Source organism: Trachypithecus francoisi, unplaced genomic scaffold (genome assembly GCF_009764315.1).
Source record: "Trachypithecus francoisi isolate TF-2019V2 unplaced genomic scaffold, Tfra_2.0 Lachesis_group8, whole genome shotgun sequence".
NCBI lineage: Eukaryota > Metazoa > Chordata > Mammalia > Primates > Cercopithecidae > Trachypithecus > Trachypithecus francoisi.
This window is the reverse complement of record NW_022681473.1, coordinates 31,138,806-31,156,372: the sequence shown is the minus strand read 5'-3', so window position 1 is coordinate 31,156,372 and position 17,567 is coordinate 31,138,806. Positions and strand designations below refer to the sequence as shown.

The window sequence follows — 17,567 nt, the reverse complement described above, 5'->3', positions numbered from 1 at the left end:
TTCTCCAGGTTGCTATACACATACTATATAGATCTAGTTCATTCATTTAAACTGCCATGTGGTATTCTATGATGAGCCACGGTTTATACTTTTCCCCACTGATGGACATAATGGTAGTTTCCAGTTTTTTGCTATAACAAACAATGCTGAAATGAACATTGAGGTTTGTACATGACATAATTGGTTTCTTAGTTTATTCAAACCATACGTTTTAGGCTAAAACTGTAAGCACTCAGTTGCCAAAACTTAGTAAAGCATTCATGGTGTCTAGAAATTCCATCAGTGAAGTCCATTTCTTTTAGTTCTTTTTCTTGGCTCTTTAAAAATACACATTCTCCTGGAAGGAAAACACCTGGACACCAAGATGTTATTTCCTCTTGCTGGCAGGTCAGGGGTGTTGGGATGGGGATGGGGGAGTTGGACCATCACTTCCATCACTTCTCTAGAAAGCCAGGTCTGAGTCCCAGCAGACTCGTTCTGACTGCGAGGGTGAGTGGGGCTGAATGGCAGGTGGAGGTCTGCTGCTCCTCCTGCCCCTGGAGACCTTTGTCCTCTCATCCCCTAGCTAAGGCCAATCCCAGAGTCCTCCTCTGCTTCCCTAGCTTCCCCAGGCCTGGGCAGATGCAGGCCTAGTGGGCGGGGTGCTGGCTGGGCCCACAACTCCCTCTTTAGGGGATGAGAAGAAGGGAAAAATCCAGAGCACTACTAGTACATGCTGCATTTGGTGAAGTTAGAAAAAGACTTTCCTCCCCCAGGTGAGTACAGACTCCACCCCTGGCAAAGGAAATACTGGCTGGACTTTAGCCCCACTTGGCCCCTAGACCAGATGCTCTTGAGCAGTACACCACCTGCCCAGCTGTGCACAGTGGCTCTAGAAGAGGTCCACAAAGAAGGAAGACCAGGTTTCCTCCGCCACATTCCACCTGCCTCTGTTGCTACATCACCTGGGATCTTAGCCATCATGGCCGGGTCCACTGCACCTTATATGCAACTAAATTCCCTAGCAAATGTTACAGCCCAGAGCAAGCTCCCCTCAGCTCAGACCTGCTTTAATGAGACTTCAAATCCAGCCGCCAGCCAGGGAGGCGATGAAACTGACTTTATTTGGCTCCTGGGTGGTTGGATCCCCCAGACCAGCCTCTCTTAACCTCCCTCCTCCATTTCCTCCATGCTAGGTAATACGGTGCCAGCGGTGTTCGCCATCCCAGCTGCCAACAGACCTGGCTTCACCGGCTACTTCATCCCGACGCCTCCCTCATCCTATAGGAACCAGGCCTGGATGTCCTATGCAGGAGAGAATGAGCTCCCAAGCCAGTGGGCAGATTCGGTGAGACCCTTGCTCTTCCCATCATAAAACTTCACCTGCTTAACACACGCCAAAAAGTAAATCAGATAAAAGGTTGAGGCTGAAGGTTTGTTATCTCAGCCTCCTCCCAGTAACCGGATGACTGAAGTCAGCCATTTTAAAGGAGATAGACGGTGTGGTGAGAGGGGACGTCCCCTTGACAGAGGAGCTTGAGACCTGCCTTCTAGCCCAGCTCCCACCTCTTCCTAGCAGGACAGCCTTAATCAAGTACATTTTTATAATAATAACTACCATTTGTTGAGTATTTTCTATCTACTAGATACCTTGTCAGATGTTTTGTTTATATTATTTAATCTTTATTTACAATCTTAGGTATGTCTTACCATTCCCATGATTACTCCCATCTTGCAGATGAGGAAATCAGGGCCGAGTCAGGGGATGCCATTTACCTAAGGCCACACAGCTAGGAAGGAAGTGCCGAGGATGGAATTCAAACCTGCACCTGTCTGGCTCCAAAGCTTTTATTAAATGTGTTTCTTTTAGCATAAAATTCTATAAAATTTTAGAAGAAATGTTAGAAAATGAAGCATTAGAAACCCAAGACTGGGCTGGGTGCAGTGGCTCATGCCTGTAACCCCACAGCTTTGGGAGGGTGAGGCAGGCAGGTCACCTGAGGTCAGGAGTGAGAACCAGCCTGGCAAACATGGCGAAACCCCTTCTCTACGAAAACCACAAAAATTAGCTGGGCGTGATGGCGAGTGCCTGTAATTCTTTTTTTTTTTTTTTTTTTTTTTTTGAGGCGGAGTCTCGCTCTGTCGCCGGGACTGGAGTGCAGTGGCGGATCTCAGCTCACTGCAAGCTCCGCCTCCCGGGTTACACCATTCTCCTGCCTCAGCCTCCCGAGTAGCTGGACTACAGGCGCCCGCCACTTCGCCCGGCTAGTTTTTGTATTTTTTTTTTAGTAGAGATGGGGTTTCACTGTGTTAGCCAGGATGGTCTCGATCTCCTGACCTCGTGATCCGCCGTCTCGGCCTCCCAAAGTGCTGGGATTACAGGCTTGAGCCACCGGGCCCGGCCGAGTGCCTGTAATTCTAGCTACTCGGGAACCTGAAGCGGGAGAATCGCTTAAACCCAGGAGGCAGAGGTTGCAGTGAGCCGAGATCATGCCACTCCACTCCAGCTTGGGCGATAGAGCGAGACTCTGCCTCAAAAAAAAAAAACGAGAAACCCAAGACTGAATTACTACATATATTAATTTTCCAGATGACCAAAGCTTACCCCTTTAATTTCAAAAACATTAAAAAAATATATGCAGTTTGGCATAAAAATATTTCTGAAATGGAATGCTACCTTCCCTCTCCTCCGTTAAAAGAGTATACAATGTAATTTGCCTTTCATGAGTGATTCAATATACTTATGATGCCTCATTATACTAAAATGGCATTTGTAGGGTGAACTCTCGTGGCTTGTACGATTATTGCCCTTATATTGTGAAATATCTCCAAAGTACTATAATTTTGGGGGTTACTATCATGGCTCAATGTTTTTTTCTGACCTTGCTTCCAGTGGGTACTCCATATTGCTGTCAATGTCCCCACATCTCGTAATATGCTCACCCTTAAGTGTGCTTTGCATTGTGTGCCATTATCTGCAAATGAGGCTTATCTGTACTCGTTAGAATTGTTTGTAAGCTTGGAGTCAGTAAGCTGCTGTAAGAGAGGAACTAGAGGGATCCCCTGCTGTTCTGTCTGTCAGTCTGAATGTGGGACTTTCTGGCATCTGTTTTTATTGTCTGGGGCCTTTTTTGCATCCTTCGTCATTCTCTGCTGTTCCAACGGCTGATGTCACTGGATAGGATTTGATCAATTCAGAGGTTATTGATTTTGTAATTCCACTTCATCTGAAAGTTATGTAGACTTTTCAGAAAGTAGATGATGTTTAACTTGAACTACTTAGGCAGTAATTCCCTCACGCCTGCAGCTTTGACAGTTCACCCGTTGTGTGGAGTGTAACACTGGGCACCAACTGGAGTTGGTGAAGATGTTTTCCAAAACCTTGACCCCTGTTTTCAAGACACTTACAAATGATAATTTAGCTGGGCTTATAGCTACATCTAGATGCCTTTAGGTTTATAATTGCCTTAAAGATGAAGGAAAAGGAACCTAGCAAATGGAAACGTAATCTTCCTGCCACGATGACTGGACTGGACTCTTCTGGGCTCATCTCCCACAGTGTGAAGTAGAACCAGTGTCCTATTAGTTGTTTTTAATGAAGAGGAAGATGATTGCTGCGGCCTAATTGGGTCTTTCCTGGAACCCAATTATCACCTGCAATTAATCAGGGAGGTGTGCCCATGAAAGGAGCAAGGTGAAAGGGTGATTTATAGCACATGAAAATAAGTGCAGGAAGCTCAAGAGAGACCAGTTGTCAGCTTGAGAAGGGTCTAGGAATAATGCACACCTTCCACATCTATGTGAAAAAGAAAAGTCCCTCACCAGCATTTGGATGTTGGACCTTCCTAATCCCAGGAGCTAGCTTGGATAAAATCACCTGGACCTGGGATGACAAATAGGTTTCATCCTTGGTGCCAGATGGAGAAGGATTGGGAGGGGCTTCCAGGCTTAGCAGGAAACTGTGCTGTGATCAAGTTGATGATGTCTGCCATGGGCACTGGCTAGGGAAGTAGTATTTGCCAGCCCTGAATTTTGGCGGGAAGGGCATGATGGCTCCAGCCTGCATCTACTATGAGGGAGGAAGAGTTTCTCATCTCATCTTCCCTGCTTCTGCCCTACTGCCGAATATTGCCCTGAGGATACTCCAGTGAGATCAGGTATCCCTTACCTGTCCCAGCCACCAGCACCTGCAGGCTTGATACCATAGAGCTGGGGGGTCTCAAGAGTTGGACATTGACTCTCTCAACCACAGCAAGTACAGTTAGCTGAATTTGAAATGCAGGGAAAGGGAATGTGGTAACTTCCTTCTCAAATATTTGACCCCAGCTGATCATTCTTCAGTGAGTTTCAAACTGGGCTCCTCAGAACCCCAGGTTCTGAGAGACTCCCTGCTCTTGCTCTGCACAATTCTGAGCACTGGTGTACAGCAATAAGCAAGTGAGACACTCGCCAGCTTCACGGAGTTGACAGCCTGAGACAGGCAGTGGCACCAGGAGCAATAACTGTTATGCTGGAGAGGCTGCAAGGAAACATCTAACAGGGATCCCTAGGCTGATGTTGGGTTGGGAAAGGTCTCCTGGAAGAAAGGAAGTTTGAGCTGAGATCTGAAATACATACGCCGTGTCCTGGTCTTGGTTCTTTGGTGACCCCAGTAACTTGTACCTTCCCAGCTCATGTGGCCCAAGAACTCAAACAGCCCAGCTCTGGTTTTCCTCTAAGATACAAATGAAACCTATCAGTCCTTGTATATAAAGACCCACCCTTAGCACTTGTGTGCCATTTTGTCTTTCTTTGCTGGGTCTTGTGAGGAAATCAAAGTCCCAAGTTGTAACTTGGGACATCTATCCCATTACTTCTTTCCTCGCTTGGGTCCTCATCAGTTCTCATCTGATCCATTGAGAAAGCCTCAGAACTTGTCTGCTCCCTACCTCCAGTGGGTCCACCTCCAGGTGTCCTTTCCAAATATAGACTCCTCCTCTGCCTGACACCCATCCGTGGCTCCCAGCCCAGGCGTCAGCTGCACATCTCAGGAACCTGCCTTCTCAGGCGGGATCACCGGAACATCCAGCAGGGAGGAGAGGGGACTGCTTTCCTACCACACATCCCCCCATCTAGAGTTTCTGAGTCATCACCCCATCCCATTGGTATTGTCTGAATGTTTGTGTCCCACTCGATTCATATGTTGAAATCCTAACCCCCATGGTGACGGTACTAGGACATGGGACATTTGGGAGATGATTAGGTCATGAGTGCAAACCCCCTAATGAATAGGATTAGTACCCTTAGAAGAGAGGCTTGAGAGAGACCCCTGACCTCTTCGGCCATGTGAGGGGATAGTGAAAAGACAGCTGTCTCTGAACCAGGAAGCAGGCCCTCACCAGATGCAGAATCTGCCAGCACTTTGATCTCAGACTTTGCAGCTTCCAGAACTGTGAGAAAGAAATTTCTGTTGTTTATAAGCTCCCCAGCTTATGGTATTTCAGCATAACAGCCAGAACAGACTAGGACTTCCTGCTCCATCCTCCCTCAGGAGCCAGATGAGCATTGCTGTTAAGCATGGGAACAGGCTGTATTTCTCAGAAGCGTGACATTGAAAACGGGTAGATCAAACAGGACATGCAGACTCTGTAGACTGACATTCAGCAGCTGATGAATCCACCCCTGTCTGTCTGTCTTGCCTGAGCTCCTTCCACACTAAACACACCCTCTCTGGTCAGCCTGAGGTCACTGATGCTCCCTGGGGCACTCTCTTCTTTGTACTGTTACGGGATCTTTGGGGTGTCTGTTTTCTTCCTGGAAACCTCTGTGGCCGGTGGTGCTTTTGCCCGAGTTCTTGTCCTGGGTCCAGAAAGAATGAGGTATGTAGACACAGCAAAGGTGAAGGAGGTGACAAGGAGGTTTCTTTAGCGTTAGAACAGCTCAGAGGAGACCCGCAGTGGGCAGCTCCTCTCTGTAGGCAGGTCGTCCCATGGAGTGTTCAGCTCTCAGCACAGAAGAGGCCCTGGAGAGGGTGGCTCCTCGCTACAGGCAGCTTGTTCAGACGTCTCTGCAGGTTTCTGAAGCTCTCAGCAGGGAGGGTAGCTCCTTTCTGCTGCTGGTTGTCCCGTAGTCTCTCTGTCCTCTGCCCTGCTCTGGCTGAGCCCAGGGCTTTTATGGACCTCAGAGGGGAGGAAGTGTGTGCTGATTGGTCCATGGGTTGGCCCAGAAGAGATGCCATGAGTCCCCACTCCAGCCTGAGGACTAGCAGGTAGCCCCCAATCTTCAGGCCCTCCCTGGCCTTCTGAAGGTAGGGTCTTATGGGAGACCCACCCTCTTCTGCCCAGGAGTCTGTCTGTCTACCCCACCCCTTGCCATTCATGGCCCTGGGGGCCTGTCCCCAACCCTACTCAGAAATCAGAGCCCCTGCAGGGGGAAGAGAGAGGCCAGGCAGCAGAAGCAGACACCCCCAAGCCAGCAGGGAAGGGGGCACCTTCCCAAGATGCCGAGGATGTAGGCAGATGCCTAGTCTTGTTCCTGGGAGGGTGGCTACAGCTGCACCTGGGAGCTCCAGCCCCACCAACTCAGAAGGGGCAGGGTTCCAACTTGTCCCTGGCTCCTGCCTGCTCCGTGGACGGGGAAGCCCAGTTCTGCAGCTGTGGGTGGGGTGGTTGTAGCTGCATCCAGGGCAGATCCTGCCTGCTCCTGGCCCCATTCAAGACCACAGGGAGGCTTGAATCCACAGCACAATTTGGGTGGCTGTAGCCCCACCCGGGAGGGCAGGGCTCCTGCCTGTTCCATAGAGGAGGAGGCCTGGGTCTGCAGTCACGGTTTGGGTGGCTGCAGCAGCATCTGGGGGAGCTCCTGCTCCAACTCAAAAGGGCGGGGCTCCCACTGGCTCCATGGAATGTGCAGCCCTAGCCGCGTACCCCTGCTGCAGCCGGTGTGATGGCAGCAGCCTCTGCCATCAGTACTCCCATACATTTTGATTTGATGGTTTGTATTTGATTTTCCCTTTGCCCAGAATGCCCCTCCTACTGCATCTTCCTGGAGGTACCCTGTTCAACTTCCAAACTCACCTAAGCTGCCCAGTCCTCCCACACATACTTCATTCGCCATAGCACCCCATGCCTCTGTTGTCCGTGGGTGCTTATTCTATAGTGTTCCAATTAACATCGTGGGTTATGTGGATTACCCTGGAACAGCATCCCTGTATGTGCCACTGTTTCTGTAGGAGAATCGACTCTAAATTAAAAATTATTTACTTGTCCTCATTCCTAGAAGTTTACATATTTTAAGCATAGGACTCTGTGTCTTCCACTTTTGATGAAAAGAGAAAAATGTTTCAAGAAACCAAAATCATATCCCAGCTCCAAGACAGTGTAATGCAGTGATTAATTCCAGCCCTTGGAGCCAGACAGACCTCTGCAAAGAATATCTTGATAGGTTGTCACCTTAGACTGTGGCACTCTTCAGTTTCCTCATCTGCAAGGTAAGGATAACAGTACCGACCTCCTAGCTTATTGCTTTGAGAACTAAATGAGATAATGTGTGGAAAACCCTTGGCACAGGGCTCAATTGATGTTAGTTATTATTAATAATAAACCCCTGGGTTCCTCTGGAGACCATAAACAGTTCTGTTTGCTGGATTGTGCTTATAGGAACAAGGTAACCAAGAGCTGGGTATGGTGGTACCCAGGTGTAGTCCCAGCTACTCAGGAGGCTGAGGCAGGAGGATCACTCGAGCCCCAGAGTTCAAGACTGCAGTGAGCTATGATGGCACCACTGCACTACAGCCTAGATGACAAAGTGAGACATCATCTCTAAAAATAATAGTAATAAAAAATAAGGTAGCTAGGCAGATTCAAATATAGACTCAGATGTATATATTCCTAAGGTTTTTCAGAGAAGTTTAAAACACCTATTTAATTCATCCAAACAGTATATCCAGTGAGTCTAAATTACCTATGTTCTTTTTTTTTTTTTTTTTTTTTGGAGACAGAGTCTCGCTCTGTTGCCCAGGCTGGAGTGCAGTGGTGCAATCTCAGCTCATTGCAACCTCTACCTCCTGGGTTCAAGTGACCCTCCTGCTTCAGCCTCCCAAGTAGCTGGGACTACAGGCGCCCACCACCATGCCTGGCTAATTTTTTTTTGTATTTTTAGTAGAGATGGGGTTTCACCATTTTAGCCAGGATGGTCTTGATTTCCTGACCTCGTGATCCACCCACCTCGGCCTCCCAAAGTGCTGGGATTATAGGCGTGAGCCACCAAAATTACCTATTTTCTAAACAAACTGACTCTGAGTTTTGTATCTATACAAGGGTAGGTGGCTTCCATTTTCTTCTAAGTTCTCTTCCATGTCCTCAGTCCCCTCCTGCTTCCAGTGTCGAGTGTGTCCTGTAACTTGAGCTCCTTCCTCATGCCGGGCCCTGTCCTTCTCTCCCCACGCCCTCTACAGGTGCCCCTCCCAGGGTACATCGAGGCCTACCCCCGATCACGGTACCCGCAGAGCTCTCCCTCCAGGCTTCCTCGCCAGTACAGCCAGCCAGTCAACCTGCACCCCAGCCTGGAGCAGGCCCCAGCACCTTCCGCAGCAGCCTCGCAGCAGAGCCTGGCAGAAAACGACCCATCTGACACTCCCCTGACCAACATCTCCACTGCGGCCCTCGTGAAGGCCATCCGGGAGGAGGTGGCCAAGCTGGCCAAAAAACAGACAGATATGTTTGAGTTCCAGGTCTAATGCCTTAGCCCATGGGACTCTGGACTTCTGAACTCTGAGGACTCAGCCTTTGGGTTTCCCATGCCTACATGTTAGGACTTGAGACATAGCAATGGGTGAGTCTTTCTCACCCTCTGTTTCTGAAAAGGTGAACTATGGGGCTTCTGGGAACAGGAAACTCTTGAACGACTAGATTCTTGGCTTATCCAACTGACTGTGGGTCAAGAAGTCCCTGCTTGGGGGCCTTATGTTTGGTAATCTCTCATGTCAAATGTTTGAACTGTGGCCGTATTCCCTATGGAAACTTAGTCACGAGAAGCACTAGCTAATCTACAGATTCCTATCCAATGCCACATTTTAATCAATCACCGGAAGCGGGAGAACGTAGCTCTTATCTTCGGTGACCTCTGCATGTTAACTCTGTTTCTGTGTTAAAGGCAATGCAGGAATGTGGATTAAGCACCAGACTGTGTTCTCAGTCAGCCATGACCGTGAGCATTAAAATCAGTTTGTAAGGGAGACACTGACTCCAGCCAAGAAACCGGAGCCCCTTTTTTTAGGTTCATATTCAAAGTCAAATGAACTGGATGAAAGTCAGTACCAATGACTGTGCCTATAAATAGGCCTGACTCTTTGTTTCCCTCATCAATTAAACAAAGGCCAAGAAAGAGAGAAGATGAGAGGGAATGGTGGATTTGTGTTGACAGATTTTTTAAAAGGTGTTGCCATTTTGGAAATAAAAGTCCCCTACAAGTTAGGATCTAACGGAAAGAGAATCGGTGCTAAGAGCTTTTAGGATCCTACAAAAGAAATACAGTTATTTGTGGAGGTTTTTCTTTGCCCTGCTTTGAAGGTGGCCTGAGAATGGAGCTTCTCTTTTTCTTGGGATAATAGATACATCAACTTTTACAAGAAAATCTCTGTCTCTTCAACAATGACGTCCAGTGTGTGCTGCTGAGTGGTACAAAAGGAAATAGTACTTGATTCCTGTTAGAAACAGGAGTGGTAGAACCACAGTCTTCCCAGGCCACAGCCTCTGTTTATAGAAGCTTCTGAATGTAGAAAAGCTGTTGAATTTCATTTAAATGTAAATAACCTTTTAAAAAGCATATGGAGTTAGCCAGTTCCCCCTAGTTAATGGACATAGGAAGACATTTGCTGAAATGGCAGGGTGGCCACCTTGTGACCATGACGTTGTAAGTTACCCTCCCTGGCATGGCAAGTTGGCTTCCTGAGCTCTGGGTAGAGGACATCGCCTCACAGCACTGAGACACCAGCCGCTGCCTACCCATCAATGCAAGCAAAACAGCTAATGACTTTGTATACCTGGGAGATTGGAGACTCTGGTTCCCTCGCCGAGTGTGACAGCCTGTGCAGGGTTGGGGGCTTACTTGGTGTCTGTTGGAGAATGAGGTCCTGTCCTGCTTTCACCCATGACCCATGTAGCTTCAGCTGTATCCATTTTCTTCTGAGCCCATCTTTCCATTGTCCTCACGAGTTTCTTTGGTCTTTACTGAAAGAAGATGGTAGAAACTTAACAGTTGAGAGAAGACTAGAAATGGAACTGATTAGAAGGGGAGGTTCAAACTGTCAATGCAGAGACTTTTCAAAGAAGTTGTTTTTATTTTCCAATGGCAAAAAATTGCCCTTTCTGGAATGTTCAGAGATGATGTGTCATGGAACCTTCAAACAAGTCTCTTGTTCAGATGATAATAGGTAGTGTCCTTTTAGTATGCTGGTTGATCTTTCATAGTGTTAGTGTTTTGTTACTTAAAAAGGAAATCAGCTATAAATAAAATGTATTTTTGTAATTCCCATGTGTATATATGGTATATTTCTATCAATGGCCAGTTGTTGTAGTCCAAAACCTAAATCAGTTTGCAAAACACTGTGGACAGTGTGAGATTTTATTGACAGGTTAACAAAATGCCTACGTCTATCCACATAGGCATTCAATGCACTTGAATGAACAAAGAGCCAAAGAAACTCAGCCTTTTCATGCAAATGGTATGAGTCTGATAAAATCAGCTACATTGTCCTGCTTTATCAATAATATTTCATTAGTGCAATGATATCAACCAGTACTTTGTCTACTTGGTAAATGCCTGGAAATACTGTATGTGAAAATGACGTTTCAAGACCTTACTGTAATTGAAATATACGTAAATGTTTCAGAAGACAGTGTCTGAAATTTGGATGTTTCAATGACTTACAGAGACTGAGTCTACAGTTTGCAGAGCTATGGCTCCAGAGTGCTAAGAGGATGGAGTCACAAATCACTGTGGTCTTTACAGAGCCCCAGGAAATATTGAGTGAGTCAACTGAGATGACTAAAAAGATAGCATGCTAAATCAGATATACTCTCTTAAACTAGACACCAGGGGTTTAACAGTAGTATTAACAGATGAGAGGAAAACCTTAAGTTGGAAAGAAATCAGTCTGTTCACGTTTTCCCACTCATGGGGAGACAGAGCCACCTGGTCAGATTTTCTGTGACTGAGAGAGATGTGGTCCTTTCCCTGAAGGATCTCCTAACCCCACAGAGGTGACAGATACCTGGACAGCTGACTCTAAGAGATGGTCAAAAGTGCCTCAAAGAATTGAAATAGGGTTCCCAGAGAGCCCCGAGGAGGCAGCAATGAACAAACACCCTGTTCATCAGAACCCTCTAGACAGTCGCAGAAGCCACAAAGGACCTTGGTTGACCTCGGAGGAGGAAGCAGAAGTACCAAGAAGTGGAGTGACCAGCCCAGTGATTCAGTCCCAACCTGCTGGTTCACCAGCCCTCTTGCTTTCCATCTCACCATGTGGCCTGCAGGCTTGTCAGTAACACATTTCTTTAACTGTGCCTAGAGGTTTAAGAAAAAGATAAGGGTCATATGAAGAACTCCACAGTGTTCTTGCCAAGAAAAAAGATGATTGAGTATATAACGAACTTCAGATACAGTATATAGAGGATGATGCATTCGTGGCATAATAAACAGTTTTCAGTGCTGGTTTTGATATGAGTTTTCTGCATTCATGAAAAAGAAATGCATTTTGGCTTTTTCCAGAGAGTTCCATCACCTGCTGTTCTAGACTGTGGGGGTGCATTCCTGTCTCAGCACTAAGGATCCCAACAGGCAGGCAGGGAGGCCCTTGACTTTGTGTCACGGTGAGGCAGCAGAGTCCATGCTCTGCATCAGGGGAGGGGACCCAGTGGTGCAGTAAAAGGCCATTGTGTGGCGTGAGACCTATGATCTGAGGCTTGTGCGTAATGAGACGGCAGCTGTTACCTGCAGAGCAAGGAGTTTCCTCTTTCAGGGTAGATTATGTAAGAATCAATTCCCTGGTCCCGGGAGAAGTTTTATTGTGAGTTTGTTAATTTAAAAACTCAGCAGAAGGGCATGTAATGTCTCAGTAATCTTGATGGAAGAAAGGAAATAGTTAGATCTGTGATTAAAACGCACACATACACACACACACACCCCTTTGGAGAAAGACTGTAGAATGGAGGAGGTGAGGAATTTAACTAATAGAAATGCTTTTTCTAACAGGCAGAAATTAGAGAAATGGATCAAAAGATTTAAACATTGATTACATATAAACGAGTTTCCTTTTTTTTTCTACATAGCACACAGGTGCTCAACGTTTAATGAATAACATAACAGATATTGTCTTAAAAGTCTGAAAACAGGATTTGTACTTAATCCTAAATTCCTCCTATCACACACCAGAAAATAATTTGGATTTTATTTACAAACTACATCCAAGTACTCTTAAGGAAAGAGTGTCATTTAGCTTGGAGTAGGGACTGACTGGGGGTCTAAGTGTTGGAAATTAAATTCTGCCATTCAGTCCAATCTCAAATGTGTTCCAGGCAAGGCGCTTTGCAAGGACTAGAAATCCATTCACACTTGGTCAAGTGCAGGCATTGGCTGAAAGAATAGAGGGACATTTCACAAACGGAACACGGCTCCCCTACAGGAAAGGGATGGAGACAGCTACCCTTGCCCTTACTCTCACGTTCTCTGTCCTCATGGACTCTCTCCTCTGTTTCCCTCTGCCTATCTGCCTGGTTCTTTTGCTTCTCCTGGCCAACCAGCTTTCTCATTAGTGCATATGTGAAAAATCCACTCCAGAACCCACTCCGCAAAACCTTTCCTTTTCGGTACCCACCACTCTGACTAGCATCTCTGTGACCCCTAAGGCAAATTTTTGAGGATCCGATTGGTTTAGTTCATCTGCCTATGGGTGAGCCACCCTGGGGTCAGGTGCCTGTCCAATCAGCTGTTACCAAGGAGGCAGGGTCATGTCATTTAAGCATGGCCCGGTGGACTGACCCTTTCAGCAGGGACTTTTACTGGGGATTGGTACCCAGAAGAAGGAGCATGAGTGGGCAAGACCTCCGAAAAGAACCTACTACACACTGGAACTGACTCGTACTCCTGGGATGCCATGCCACGCAGCAGCCAGCACTCGGAGAGCAGTCCCCTGGATACTACCACAGAGAGAAAAGGGGCATCTTCACTTGCACGTCAGGTGAGGGTGCACATACTTGAAACTCTGCTAGACTGGCCAGAGCTGCCCCAGCCACTTCTCACCCCACCACCAATTATTGATACAACTGCTGGGTCTAAGAAGCAATTTCTGACCAAGGCCCAGTTAGCACAATGTCTTGCTCAGCAGACAATAAATACTTGTAAATTGAATTGCATGATCTTAGCTCAGGTGCTATTAATGTGGCTCACGGCCACACACTTGCATGGATCAGAAAACCAATGAGCCCCTCAACAGAGTCTTTTGAAACAAAATTGGTTTCAAGTGAAACTTACGTTATTTTGGCTTTGACCTTCTGAATATAAGTTAGTGTCCTGAGAATTGAAAGACCTCTTGATTTCTTAGGTGAACTGTTACAGAATCCTAGCCTGTGGTAAATGATAAAATGTAAGGTGTTTCTGAAAAGGAATATTTAGGAAATATAATTGTGCCACAAACACATGACTTTAGAAGATATGCAGTTGCTCTGATTCTGCAGGTTTAAAAAAAAATGGGAAGTTTGTGATATGGCAGAATCTGTCTCCACTGGTCAAACCATACTTCAGTGAGAGCCATTATAAATGAAATCTAAAAATTGATCATTTTCATTCTCTGACCTTGGACAGACTTTTGCAAATTATGGAGAGAGATCATCAACATATTTTACATAAATTAACTGTGGCCTCATCCTATCTCTCCTCATTTCTTCCTTATGCTTAAACACACACCCATCTCACACACACACTGAGTAGAGAAAAGATTTGTACCAAACAGAATCAGAGGCATATGAATGGACTGCAAATTGTGAAAAAGGTATAAATATCCTAGACCTTGATCAACTCACTTTAAACTGGTCTCTGATTCCTCATCTGTCAAATGGGTATAAGACCCTCTACACTTTCCATGGTGATTTTGAGCAGCACATGCATAATGTATCTGAAAACAGTTTGACAGGCACTTGAAGGCATTCTTACTAAATTATTAGTTTTGTAATTCAGTTTTATCCAGGAAAATACTTTATCTCCTCCGATCTGCTGAATCAATTTATACAGTCACATGTTCCGTGACACGTTTGCCAAGGAAAAATGAAGAAATTCCTAAATTTGAAATTGCCCACAAGATCTAGCGTCATCTGGAGTTGCTGTTATTGTCGTTGTTGTCTATGATTTGGAGGATATGTAAGTACTTGTACATGTGCTTTAACTCTGGGTGAAAAATCCCGACCAGTGAGTCTTTAAAACCATATTAGACACATTGGGCAAAGTACTGAGCAGAAGCTTTGAATGTAGCTGTTGTTATTTTAATGCTTTGCTTTCTAATGAACTTTGTATGTCCTTAGCCTCTGCCGGGAACAGAGTGTTCATATGCTGTTAGAATTTTTTATTGTAAAATAAAATGACAAAGGCTTTCATACCCCAAAACCTGCCTGTTTCTCATTCTACCTCCTCCAGATGGTGAGATGGAATCCCTTTCACAAGCCAGCCACAAAACAGTGCCTGTTGGGGGTTGCTAAAGAACCATTCCAGTCCTGGAGGACCCAGTGTGGTCTCAGGAGCCATCCCAGCTTGGGTGATGAGCTCATGGGCCAAAAAAAAAAAATGCTCACCCCTGGCCATCCACAGGCCCCAGAGAAGCAGTTTCAGCCTACCCATGACTTAGTAGCTAAAGAAAGATGTATTCCTGGGGCAACAGGACCCAAGGGAGAAGAAGCCAATGTCTGCTTAGGTGCCCTTCTCAGAGCATAAAGAAGTCTCATCCAGGTCAGTGGCTCCCAAGGAGTCCAAGAATAACAGTGGTATGGGACAGCAGCTCCCAAGACCACCCATCTGTACCACCCCATGTGAGTCCCAGCAGTCCTGATGCCTGCCTTATGTTCAGCCCTATCCAGAGAACATATGTGGTGCTGTCTGCTCTGCCCTCTGGTTATTGGACAGGAGAGACCATCGACCCAGGAGCCACAAGCTCACAGGCTGACCAGCCACAAAAATGTGGCTCAGCACATGGGCTAGGCCAACTGGATTCTCTCTCTAGGAAATACCAAGAAACAGAGTCTGTTATCAGTAGAGGCTGAAATTGGGTGGTCAAGACTCAGAGAAGCCATGATGGACCATATTCAAAGCCAAGTTCTAAGAAGGCAGAATATTGAGTAAGAAGTGGCCTTGAGGCCAAGGAGCTTTCAAAGGTAAGAAAGCCTGTCTCTTGTAATGAAAACAGACAGACCAAGCAATTTCTGAGGCGTCCCTGTGCCCTGGTGGTCAGTCACAACCCTGGGGCTTTTATGGATCCATTGAGCTTGGGCAGCAACATAGCGCTGCTTCTCACTGAAGCCTAATTTGCTCCAATTCTCTGCATGTACCTAGAAAGTACTTAAGAGACTGGAGGAGCAATTTTTTTACTCTACTCTTGGCTTCTCTGTAAAGAGGGCTCAAATATGCACAAAGGACATTCCCAAAGCCACTGTCTTGCTACAGTGGGAAATAAACTTGGAACCCCTACAAAATGCTTTTTGTGAGGCTCACCATGGGGTGAAGGCCATTGCAAAGAATAGTACAAGTAAGTCCAAGAACTGATGGATTCCCTACTCTTCCCTTTTTTTTCTTCCTCCTGGACCCTGGTTGCTCTTGGCTTTCAAGGCAAATGAAATAATCAAGTAAAAGGAAGTGGTGGTGCCTACGTCAGTACCAGGAGTAGGAGGCAGACACAGGCGCAGAAAGCTGGAAAAGGCATATGGCAAACCCAGCTTCACCTTGCTGAGTCTCCATCATAAATAGAACGTACTTCTTCCCAAGGACATTCTGTAGACTTCCAAGTAAATGTCATGCATCCAACTCGTAAGCTCTGCTGGCCACTAGAAACCAGAAAGAACGTGCCTACTAAGGAGTGTGGAACCAATTAATGGAAACATCATTGAGGGTCAACTGCTGGTAAAATGTACATGGATGAGTAGTAGGTGCTACAGACTGCATATTTGTGTCACCCCCACTCCCCAGTTCATGTCTTACAACGTAATCCCCAATGTGAAGGTATCTGGAGGTGGGGCCTTTGGGAGGTGATTATGTCATGAACCTTCATTCATGAGATTAGTGCTGTTATATGTAATAAAGGCCCCAGAGACCCCCTCATCTATTCTGCCATCTATGAACCAGGAAGTGGGCCCTCACAGACACCAAATCTGCTGGTACCTTGAATTTGGACTTCCTAGATTAGAACTGTGAGAAATAAGGTACCATCCAGTTTATGGTATTTTGTTATAGCAGCCTGAACAGACTGAGACAGTAGGAAACAGTTGCTTTGATTCTTTCTATAACCACTTGGAGGAATGGTTATGATCAACACTGGTTTGCATAGTTTGGCACTTCATTTTTAACAACATTTCAGTGTTAATATTTGCACATGCACAAACTCGCATTTGGGGAGAGGCCATCAGACTCATTGAAATTGAAATAAAGTTTCATTAGCATAACAGTTTCACCACCAACCTGTCCTCCAAGCCCCCGGACTCCAATGAGCCTACACGCAACATATATGAGAGCTTGCTTTTTACTCTGGTGCCCACTTCCTCACTCAGCTCCTCGGTCTTGGTGTGGGAGGCCTTTGGGAGACCTACAGGGCCTGTGGAAGCCACACCCCTTGAGGCTGTATCCCCATGATGTCAACACAACCTAATGAAAAATCAGGCAACCACCAGATGCCTTGCCTAGGGAACCTTTGGGAACAGCTGGATTTGGGGCACGGGATCTACCAATAGGCTGGATGTTGCACTGGATTTCTCATGGTGTATCCTACTCTGCTGGGATTGGGAGACAAAGCTAGGGGCTGATTGCATGCCCCTTGGGATGTCCATTTTGTAGGTCAGGTTTTAGCAGCATCAAGAGAGGGTCTGGACAGTCTTAAGACTGGGAAAACAAAGGGCCAGATTGCCTGAGTTGCTTCATGTATTAATGTTCGGAGGCTTTGGGAACTAGAAGTTTGCTTCTCTGTGAGATTTTTTCCCTAAAACTGGTTGGTCCTGAACACACTTTTGTGTGCCACAGTGACCAACTCCTTTAGAATGGGTCCAGGTAAAAGAGAACCAAAGGCTAAGACCAGAAACCAGATGCCATAACTGAGCAGGCATTAGCCCTGGAGAAGGGGGCATGCATATCTGGGTATGGTTTTATCTTGTTTTATTTTATTTCCATAGGTTTTTGGAGAATCGGTGGTATTTGGTTATGTAAGTTCTTCAGTGGTGATTTGTGAGATTTTGGTGCATCTGTCACCCCAGCAGTATACACTGAAACCAATTTGTAGCCTTTTATCCCTCACCTTCTTCCTACCCTTTCTTCATGAGTCCCCAAAGTCTATTGTATCATCCTTATGGCTTTGCATTCTCATA

At 46.2% G+C, this 17,567-nt stretch overlaps 1 protein-coding gene across 1 annotated transcript in view; it reads left to right on the top strand.

Moving 5' to 3' along the window:
* The window catches only part of KIAA1549L (KIAA1549 like), a 301,627-nt gene extending 287,014 nt beyond the window's left edge, over positions 1-14,613 (top strand). The window contains exons 20-21 of the mRNA XM_033205636.1: positions 1,176-1,327; positions 8,414-14,613. Of these exons, the coding sequence (XP_033061527.1) occupies positions 1,176-1,327; positions 8,414-8,695 (434 nt within the window). The 3' untranslated portion in view covers positions 8,696-14,613. The remainder of the gene's footprint in view (positions 1-1,175; positions 1,328-8,413) is intronic.
* The last annotated feature ends 2,954 nt before the right edge of the window (positions 14,614-17,567 follow it).